General features: G+C 42.4%; 1 protein-coding gene across 1 annotated transcript; it reads right to left on the bottom strand.

Annotated features, from left to right (window-relative positions):
* Nucleotides 1–7246: 7246 nt before the first annotated feature.
* On the bottom strand, nt 7247–10609 carry LOC115986269 (putative disease resistance protein RGA1). The gene has a single exon (XM_031109113.1). The coding sequence runs from the start codon at nt 10607–10609 to the stop codon at nt 7247–7249; it is 3363 nt and encodes a 1120-aa protein (XP_030964973.1).
* Between the last annotated feature and the right edge of the window lie 218 nt (nt 10610–10827).

Here is a 10827-nt window from a genome sequence, read left to right on the forward strand (position 1 = left end):
GCTAAATATTTTCAGTCTGATAATATCTTTGATGCTAAGGAATCACCGTGGTGCTCCTATGCTTGGTGTAGTATTTTGCAAGCTAGAGAGAGGGTTTTGAAGGGAGCTAGGTGGAGGGTGGGGTGATAGGAAAGACATTTCAATTTGGCAGTATTGTTGGCTGCCTTCAGGAGGGGGTGGATGTGTTTTATCTCCACAGCGGGACCAGTCCCTTTAGATGGTTAGTGATCTGTTTTTGTCCGGGTCCAAGAGATGGAATGAGGAGCTTATTGATTTGAGTTTTTATCATTTTGAGGCTGAAGTTATTAAAAGCGTACCAGTTAGTCAATTTGTGGACTTGGATACGCTGGTCTGGCCCTTGTCTTCTGATGGCATTTACTTGGTTCGAAGTGTGTACAGATTGTTTATGGAGCTCAGTAAACTGAACTTGTCTAGTCCCTCATCTGTGGAGCTAGGTTAAGGGCTGTGGCATGGCATTTGGAAGCTTTAGGTGCCTCAGAAAGTTCGACATTTTTTATGGAGAGCTGTCCGAGAGGTGCTGCCTACCAAGTTGAATTTGTGCAAGTGGCAAGTGGTGACTGATGGTCGTTGCGAGCAGTGTCGTGATTCAATTGAAGATAGTATCCATGCTCTGTGGCTGTGCGATTCAATCAAGGCCATTTGGATGTCTAATCAGCGATTTTCCTCTCTGCGTTCGAAGAAGTTTTCCACGTTTGAAGATGTTTTTCGTTTTCTGTGTGGGGAAGTTTCTTCAAAGCCAGTGGAGCTCTTCACCATGGTTGCGTGGAGTATTTGGGAGTGTCGGAACAGGGTTCGGGAGAGACAAAAGGTATGGGGTATTGATGAGGTGTGTCTTCGGGCCTCTAAGTTGCTGAAGGAGTTCCATGATGTGCATAAGAAAATCCCTCAGATGGCTGTTCGAAGTGGGGATACTCAGTGGAAGCCGCCTGCCTCTGGTTTGTTTAAAGTTAATTTTGATGGAGCTTTGTTTGAAGAGTAGGCTTGTGCAGGTCTTGGGGTGGTTATCAAGGACTCAGAGGGGATGATCATTGGTGCATTGAGTCATAAAATTTGGCTTCCAGGGTCTGTGGATATGGTGGAAGCTTTAGTCACAAGAAGAGCTGTTGTATTTGCTCAAGAGCTGTGCCTTCAATCCGTGGAGGTGGAGGGTGATTCTTTGAGGGTTATCCAAGCTCTTGTTGTTGCCAAGCCTTCAAGGACTTTGTTTGGGAATGTAATTTCAGTTATTCAGTGTTTAGTGTCTAATTTTAATTGTAGTTTTTGTCATGTCAAGAGGGAGGGCAATAAGCTTGCACATGCCTTTGCCCATAGAGCAGTTGCATCTGCAGATTTTGATTTGTGGTTAGAAGATCTACCACGTGATTTGGAGGATGTTTTTCAGTTTGACTTGCTTTAAATAAAATTTCTTAATTATTTCTCAAAAAAAAAAAAAAAAAAAACCGAAGAATCAGAATATTAATTAACAAGTTATAGCTACAGTTAAATATATTAAAGTAATACCTTCGCAATATTTCAACATGAACGAAGGCAGATGCTTAAAAAACATGTTGTCCTAAATTTGGATGTATTCTTGATGATAGTCTCCATCCATGCCAACCTACCAAACTAAGTTCCAGCATTAATATTACAACCAAAAATAAGAAAAGATAATGAAACAGAAGAAATTAATCATAGGCATAATATCACCAAAAAAATTTAGAATATTCAGTTGAAGGTATATTGCTTAACAAAATCTGGCTACGTGGAAATACAAAACAGAATAAGGAATAAACTTCTTACCGCTCAAAAGATCTTTGGTAGCCACATCATTATACCACCGGCCGAGGAACATCAACTCTATACATTTTTCTTTGATTCGGTATAAGATGTTATTGTCTCTTTTGCATCTGGAGTCAAGTCACTGACAAACTTACTATGCCTGAAATGAATAGAAATAAGGATTTTTATTTCATTGGCTTGAAGAGAATGAGCTTGAACATAGATGCATGTGTTAGAAATACAGAATAATTGTATTGTATTTCATCATGAGAGAATATACATCATAGCCTTATATAGGAGGCGTAAGTGTGCGGTACAAGTAAAGTATAGTACAAGTATAAGTGTGCTATACAAGAAAGGTAATTGGGCCTAAAGCCCATAATATAATATAATATACATTAACAGCCCCCCTCAAACTCAAGGTGGATGTGAGACCAGCTTGAGGTTGTCAACCAAATCACGAGTGCGTCCCTTAGGAAGTGACTTGGTGAAGATATCTGCAAGTTGATCTTTGGAGGAGACGGAGAAGAGCTTGAGAGCACCATGGACAAGATGATAACGGATAAAATGACAATCAATCTCGATGTGTTTAGTCCGTTCATGAAAGACATCATTGTGAGCAATATGAATGGCACTCTGGTTGTCACAATAAAGGGGAGTAGCAGAGGATGTGGACACACCTAAATCCTTAAGAAGCCATCGTAGCCAAAGGAGCTCAGATGTGGTATCAGCAAGGGCACGATATTCTGCTTCAGTACTGGAGCGGGCCACAAAGGTTTGTTTCTTACTTCACCAAGAAATTAAAGAAGAACCAAGGAGAAAGCAATAACCTGTAGTGGACCTGCGATCAGTGGGATCCCCTGCCCAATCAGCATCAGAAAATGCACGAAGTACAAGAGGAGACTGAGCTGAGTAGAAAAGGCCATGGAAGAGAGTGCCCTTCAGATATCGAAGAATGCGCAGAACAGCAGCATAGTGAGTAGATCGTGGAGCAGACAGATACTGACTCACCTGATGAACAGCATAGGAGATGTCTGGACGAGTAACTGTGAGATAAACTAGGCTGCCAACCAATCGTCTGTAAAGAGAAGGATTAGACAATGGTTTCCCCCCCGAGGGTGTCAAATGCGCATTAAGTTCAACTGGAGTGTCAACAGTCTTGCTGTCAGTGAGTCCAGCTCGAGATAAAAGGTCAGAAGCATACTTGGCTTGAGTAATATAAAGACCATCTGTGGAATGAGTAATTTCAAGACCCAAGAAATAACTGAGACGTCCAAGATCTTTCATCTCAAATTGTTGACTGAGAAAATCCTTGAGTTCTTGAATGCCACTGAGGTCATCACCAGTTATGATCATATCATCCACATATAGAAGAAGCAAAATGGTGCCTTTATCAGTACGACGAAGAAATAAGGCAGAATCATACGGACTGGCAGTGTAACCCAAGCGAAAGATAGTGGAGCTAAACTTGGCAAACCAAGCTCGTGGAGCTTGTTTAAGACCATAAAGTGCACGTCGAAGATGACAAACCTTGTTTGAGTCAACAGAGAGACCAGGAGGAGGTTGCATATAGACTGCTTCACTCAAATCCCCATTAAGGAAAGCATTTTTAACATCCATCTGAAAAAGATCCCATTTACTAGCAGCAGCAACAGCTAAGAGGGCACGAACAGATGAGATACGAGCAACTGGAGCAAAGGTCTCTTCATAATCAATCCCATACTCCTGTGTAAAACCTTTTGCAACAAGACGAGCCTTGTAGCGCTCAATGGACCCATCAGAGCGAGTCTTGATCTTATAGATCCACTTACAACCAACCACAGACTGTCCAGGAGGGAGAGTGACCAGATCCCAGGTATGGTTTTTGGTTAATGCATCAAGTTCCTCTTTCATTGCAATCTGCCATAAAGGGTCAGTGGAGGCCTCACGATAGGTTTGAGGCTCGTGAAGTGTAGCAAGGGCAGTGTAACAATGATAGTCAAGTAAATGTGTAGGAATGGATCTTACCCGGGTTGAGTGGCGATGTGGAATGTCTTGTGGAGGATCTTCAGGCGGAGCAGGAGCAGGGGACCCAGGCTCTAGGTGGGGTAGCTCGTCATCAACCTGTTCATCTTCAACCTGTCTAGGAGTAGCATCAAAAATATCTGGAGAAGGGTCTAAAGGAGGATCAAAAGTATTTGTAGAAGGAGCAAGAGACTCATCTGGAAAAATTTCTAAAACAGAGGAGGTAGTTAGGGAAGAACGAAAGTGAGAGAGTTCAACAAACAATCGATGTTCCCAAAAGACAACATTACGAGAAACACGAAGACGATGAGAGACAGGATCATAACACCTATACCCTTTTTGAGTTTCGCCATAACCAAGGAAACAACAAAGTCTAGATCGAGGCTCAAGTTTGTTGTGTTCATGAGGCTGAAGAAGAACGAAACAAGCAGATCCAAAGGATCGAAGGTGATGATAATCAGGAGGTGACCCAAAGAGACGCTCATACGGAGTCTGATTATGGATGACAGCACTTGGAATGCGATTAATCGCATGAACAGCATTAAGAGCAGCTTCACCCCAAAATGGGGCAGGAACTTTGGCAGAAAGAAGAAGAGCACGAACAGTGTCAAGAATATGACGAAGTTTTCTTTCGGCTCGACCATTTTGCTGAGAGGTACCTGGACAAGTTAGATGATGCACAGTGCCATAGGAATGTAACAAAGCTTGAAACGCATATTGAGTATATTCAAGAGCATTATCAGAACGAAAAGTTTTGATACGTTTGGAGAATTGGGTTTCAACCATTTTTGCAAAGTTGCTGTATATTGGTAAAATTTCAGAACGAGATTTCATAGGAAATATCCAACTATAACGAGAATAATCATCAATAAAGACAACAAAATATCGAGATCCACCAATACTAGCAACAGGAGAAGGTCCCCAAACATCAGAATGAATTAACTCAAAAATACTATTAGAAATGGATTCACTGTTATTAAAAGACAAAGCTGGTTGTTTTCCTAACTGACATGAAGTACAATCAAAATTGTCTTTGGACACAGAACCCAACAGACCCCTAGAAGCTAACTGTTGTACCCGAGAAGATGATGCATGACCAAGACGAGAATGCCAAAGTGCAAGAGATGGTAAGGAAGAAACTGCAGCAGCTGCAGCAGCAACAGAAACAGGAGCAACAGGTGGAAGATGAAGATTGTCCACGGGAAACATACGCCCAACTCTAGGGCCGGTCCCAAGCTCTTGTCCCGTCCTCGGATCCTGCACAATACACCCAGAATAGTCAAAAATAAGGCGATAACCTAGTTCAGCTAATTGTCCCACAGAGCACAAATTATAGGATAGGTCAGGTACATGGAAGACTCCAGGAACAGAGAGGTTGGAGGTCGAAACAAAACCTAGACTATTCCCATGCATGGTGGAACCATCAGCTATATGAATATTTAAAGGGTGTGGTGCAGGGTCAAGTTTGGAGAATAAGGAGGAGTGAGGTGTCATGTGATTGCAACAGGCAGAGTCAAAGAGCCAAGTTTGAGACTTACCGGGCAGAACTGAGAGAGCAGTGGAAAGAGATGCATTACCAGCCATACGAACAGCCTGAGCTATGATCTCCTGTAGTTCAGTGGGAGAGAGGTTGACAGTGGATCCAGAAGACTGGGACTCAGCTGAAATGGAAGCCGTCGGCGGAGTAGGCTCAGTATTAGCAACAGCAGCAGTAGATTTGTGACGACGATAACAAGTCTCAATGGTGTGGCCAGGACGCTTGCAATAGTTGCAGAACTTTTTGTTGGTCTGCTTGCGACGATTGCTAGAGCCAGAGGAATCACCTGATTGTTGAGGTTGCTCTATGGGTGGAGCAGAAGGTGTAATAGCCAAAACATTGAGCTTATTCTGAGCTTGAAGGGTTGCAAGACGAGCTTCTTCTCTAACCAACTCATTCACAGCAGTATCAAGAGAGGGAGCAGGACTGCGATTTAGCAGCTGGCCTCGAATAGGCTCAAAGTCCTTGTGAAGGGACATCAGGAATTCATAGAGTCGAAATTCATCTCTGATGGAAGCATATTGTTGAGCATCCTTTGAGCATGCCCAAGTTGGATCAGAAAGGTCAATTTGGTCCCAAATGAAGCGAAGCTGATCATAGTAGTCATTGATGGATTGCCCTGGTTCTTGTCTGAGTTGATGCAATTCAACCACTAACTGATATTTCATGGAGCCATGAGTAGTGGAGTACCTTTTGGCCAACATATCCCACGCTGACTTGGCATCATCATAGCTGCCCAACAGGTTGGAAATGGAGGGAATTGAAGTGTTCCGAATCCATGTGAGGATCATGTGGTTGTGACTATCCCATTCAATCATACGACCAAGAAAGGCAGTATCTTCTTCACTTGCTCCTTTGACAGGAATGGCGACTGCACCAGTACAGTAATGCCAGAGCATACGACCCTTAAGAAAACTGCGCATAGCTTGAGACCAAGATAAGTAATTCTTGTTCCCCTCCAATACAGCATTGATGGGGCGAGGAAGAAAAACATCCTTTTTATCCATTTAGAGACACAATATGCAAAAACAGAATGCAAAAATGAAATCTACGCGAAAAACTGGGTAAGGAGAACCTGGACAGAAAAAGTCAACCCTGGAAAGTCAACGGTCAAAGTCAACGGTCAACAGATGGTCAACGGTCAACGGTCAACGGTCGTCAACGGTCAACAGTCAGCTGCTGACGTCACAGGATGACGTGGCGATGACGTCAGCAGAACAGTAGATGCTGACGCAGCTAGGGCTGACGTGGCAGAGAGATGACGTCAGCAGACCAGGTTAGGGCGCGTGAGAGCGCGTGAGAGCGCGTGGAGGCGCGTGACGGCGCGTGGACGGCGCGTGGACGGAAATTGCGGCGCGTGTGGCGCGTGATCAGCGATGCAGCAGCTTTGAGCGGCGCGTGGGAGCGCGTGCGGTCTCCGATGGCGACGAGGTTTCCACGACTGTGTAGATCGGCGCAGGACGATCTCAGTGGTACCTTCAAAAATGAAATCGGAGCAATATTCGCAGCGGTAATGCAATGAGCAGTGGTCTGTGCAGTGTGAAACTCCTTAACGACGGCGGCTGCAGGTCCGGAACCCAAGGACGACGGCTGGATGACGTCGGAGGTTCAACGGCGATAGGCTGCGGCGGCAGTTGTGATGGCGGAAGCGTTAGTAAAAGAAAGGAAGTCACACAATGAAGACAAGACTGCTAAGAAAAGGTCAGAGCAGTGGCTCTGATACCATGTTAGAAATACAGAATAATTGTATTGTATTTCATCATGAGAGAATATACATCATAGCCTTATATAGGAGGCGTAAGTGTGCGGTACAAGTAAAGTATAGTACAAGTATAAGTGTGCTATACAAGAAAGGTAATTGGGCCTAAAGCCCATAATATAATATAATATACATTAACAGCATGAATATTTAGACCAGTGGAGGTGTCACCTTATGTAGTCAATCTCAACATATGGGATATGCTTAATCTTTGGCCAATCTTCGCCTATTTCACGCTTGCATTTTTGTGATATGAGGGAAGAACCAGAAATTTTCAGTGCCTGCAAGGAGGTGAGTTTTCCCATCCCTTCAGGCAATGACACCAAATTAGGACATTCCACAATAGAAAGATGCTGAAGAGATGAGAAGCTGTCCATCCTTTCTAGTAAAGCCACCAAATTAGAACACTTCCTAATACGAAGATCTGTGAGTTTGTGAACATATGTAAGCTCCTTAGGGAGAGCTACCAACTTTGGAATTTCCCCAATCAAGAGAGAATTGAGGCTCCCAAGTGCTTTCCATTGCTTACCATAATTGGATAGATCAAACTCATTGCAATTTTCAATTTGAAGATGCTCAAGTGAGGAGAGATATTGAAGAACCAGAGACAGAGACTTCAATCTAGGGCAGAACAATATCTCTAGTTTCTTAAGTGAGGTAAGATTTTGCAGGCACTCCTTTGGTAGATATTCTAGATCATCCATTCTACTTATAGACAATGACTTTAAATCAGACACAGGAGAGAATGAGAAGGAGGCAAGTGTTGAAGAAGAAAAGGTCGATGTTGTTAATGCATTTTTTGGGCTATTAGGTCCAGCCATATCAATCATCATAACTGTCTCTACCAATGGCTTCAAGCTAGCATTCTGAAGCACCAGTTCTTCTAGATTTGGAAATCGTGGCATGGAATTCAGCTTGGGGCAAACACAAATTGATAATTTTGATAGATGAGGAAATGAAGGCAATGGTTTATCACCAAAGATTACATCCATCTTCCACCATTCTTTCAAATTAGGCAAGTCATTGAGTGTGAGTGCTTCTAAGGATGGAAAAAATGGTGTTGATGTAGAAGAATAAGAAGTTGAAGAAAAGCGCATGTTATCACCAGCAGAAACATACTCTAGAGCACTCATGCTGTTCAGAGAGAGATACTTTAGATAAGGGAGTTGATCAAAAGGTGGGAGATATTGGCAGTTTGGAATGTCAAATAAAGTGAATTCAATGAGATTTGTGAGCGAAGAAATCCAACTTGAAAATTTAACACCCCCAAACCCAATCACATACAACTTCTTTAAATTTGCGTGTGGCTTGAGGCAATCCAATTGCTCTCCATCTTTGTTGCTTCCACGTGTCCATCTTAATCTTAGCTCTTGAAGGTTTTTTTTCTCACCCATGTTTGCAGTCTCCTTGTCTGATACAGCATCATTCAAGTGCTCAAGATTTAAAATCTCCAGACTTCTCTTCAACTCGTTCAGCTTATTTAGTTCAGAAAGTCCACCACCACGGCTAGAGACTGACTGGTATTTCTTACTAAGGACAAATCGCGGTAATGTCTGAAGAGAAGTTAATTCTCCCATTCCAAGTGGCATATGAGTCAAGCTCCAACATCCATCAATTTCAAGATGCCTAAGGTTGATTAATTTTTTAATACCTTTTGGCAATTCTTTGAGTAGATGACAATCAGAGAGCTTCAGAGTTTGCAAATTCTGTAGCCTGGTAACATAAAGCGGAAGCAATTGGATGCTATTCTGGGAGAGATCAAGATATCTTAAATACTTCAGCTTACAAATGGAAGTCGGAAGTGTCTTGATCCCTAGAGCATGGAGATCCAACACACGCAAAAGCTTGAAACATGAAATAATTTTATAACAAATTGAGTCGCCCATCTTTTCTTTATATGAGAGCAGTGATTCAGAGGGGAGAAGAAATGTGCGCAGTCTGTTTCCTTTAAGTAAAAGAGTTGAAATATGATGCATGAAATCAGAGTGAAAAGAAAATGACAAATGCAGGATGCTTTTATCAATCTTCTTACTAGCTGCCTTTGACAACATGCTCTTCACATCAGCCACTGAATTTGCAAATAGATTACGAGGAAGGTCATGCATTCTGCATCTTCTTATAATACCCAATTCATCCTTTTTTATTGCGTAGAAAAATGGTCTGTGAACCAAAGACAAAAAATATTTATAACCGACATCTTCCAAAGGCTGGCTTTGATCTAATGATGTGATAAACCCCTGTGCCATCCAAAGATTAATTAGCTCCTGTACATCAATTTCATAATCTTTAGGAAATAACGCGCAATAAGCAAAACATAATTTGAGATTTGCTGGTAGATGATCATAACATAATTCAAGTGCAGCATGAATAGAATCTTTGTTTCTACATTTTTCTGAAAGTTCTCTCATTAAGGATGACCACTTTGTTGGATTTTTTGAGGACAGTAGGCTTCCCACTGTCTTTATTGCAAGAGGAACACCTGCACACTTCTCTACAGTTACCTTTCCGATTTCCATGATCTCCAAATCCTTCACCTCTTGCCCTTTCTCAAATGCGATCTCCTTAAATAGAGCCCAGGTTTCCTCTTGATTTAGACTCTTCAAGGTGTAATGGTCAAGGTCTGTACTCTTTGCAACTGCCTTTGCAACATATTCGATGTGTGTGGTCACTAATACCCTACTGCCTCTAGCAGCAACCGATAATAGATTTGTGAAGTCAACCCATTCTTTAAGATCCAGTTTCAGCACATCTTCCAGGACAATCAAGCATTTCTTCGCCAGAATTTCTTTCTGGAATTTTTCCATCAACTTATTCATTTCAAGGTTTTCCCGTTTCTTGTTTGTCGTCGATTCTAAAATCCTTTCAAGAATCACTTTCAGACAAAACTCATCAGAGACATGAACCCACATCCTGGGCTCAAAACGTTTCATGATTCGGTCATCGTGGAATACAAGTTGAGCTAGAGTGGTCTTTCCCATACCAGCGATTCCAAAAATTGGAATGACTGTAACAGCCTGCGCAACCTTGGAGTCCAACAGACGTCCAACGATCCTCTCCTTAAAAGCCTCTCTACCAACAATAGAGTGAGTACGTTCTGCATGCCCGGACCAACTGTCAACCACTTCTTTCCTGGGGTTCGCAGATAGGACATAATCCGCCCACTGGGCGACATTTCTAAGGCGCTTTCCAATACCCTTAAGCTTGCAATTCATAGAAAGAGCATATGGAAGGTTGAAAGAAAAGAAGCATACCTCTTTTGGCTTGCTCTTCAGCCGCTGAGCTTCAACACATACATCATCGACCAAGTCATCCAAATCGATGAGTACATCTTTAAGATGTCCCAGCCAATCCCTGCTTTTACAGCTGACGACCTGGTCTTTCTCCGCACCCGTAACCACATCTCTGATGGAGTAAAGAGTTTTCCTCAGCTTTTCAATCTCAGCTTCCAAACAGGGGAACTGTCGGATATCGTCTTGGGACAAAGTACTCATGATTGCCTTAGTAAAGAACCACACAGGCCCTGGCTCCATTGCTTGTTACAGGGGATTGAAAGATTACTGGAAAGGTCTAAAATTTCAAGCAAGATCAATTTGCGGTGTGAAAAGGATAACAACAATCTGTCCTCATTTACAGTACTCTACCGACAGCCACCTCAGCCAACATTGGTGACTTATCTTACACAATTGCACGCATTTTTATCTTTTTTTATTTTTTATTTTTTCAACTTCTATCTTTTTTTTTTTTTTTT

Source organism: Quercus lobata, chromosome 4 (genome assembly GCF_001633185.2).
Source record: "Quercus lobata isolate SW786 chromosome 4, ValleyOak3.0 Primary Assembly, whole genome shotgun sequence".
NCBI lineage: Eukaryota > Viridiplantae > Streptophyta > Magnoliopsida > Fagales > Fagaceae > Quercus > Quercus lobata.

Excerpts from the sequence above, each read along its gene's own strand:
- LOC115986269 (XM_031109113.1), bottom strand. The coding sequence starts at position 10,609 with ATGGAGCCAGGGCCTGTGTGGTTCTTTACTAAGGCAATCATGAGTACT.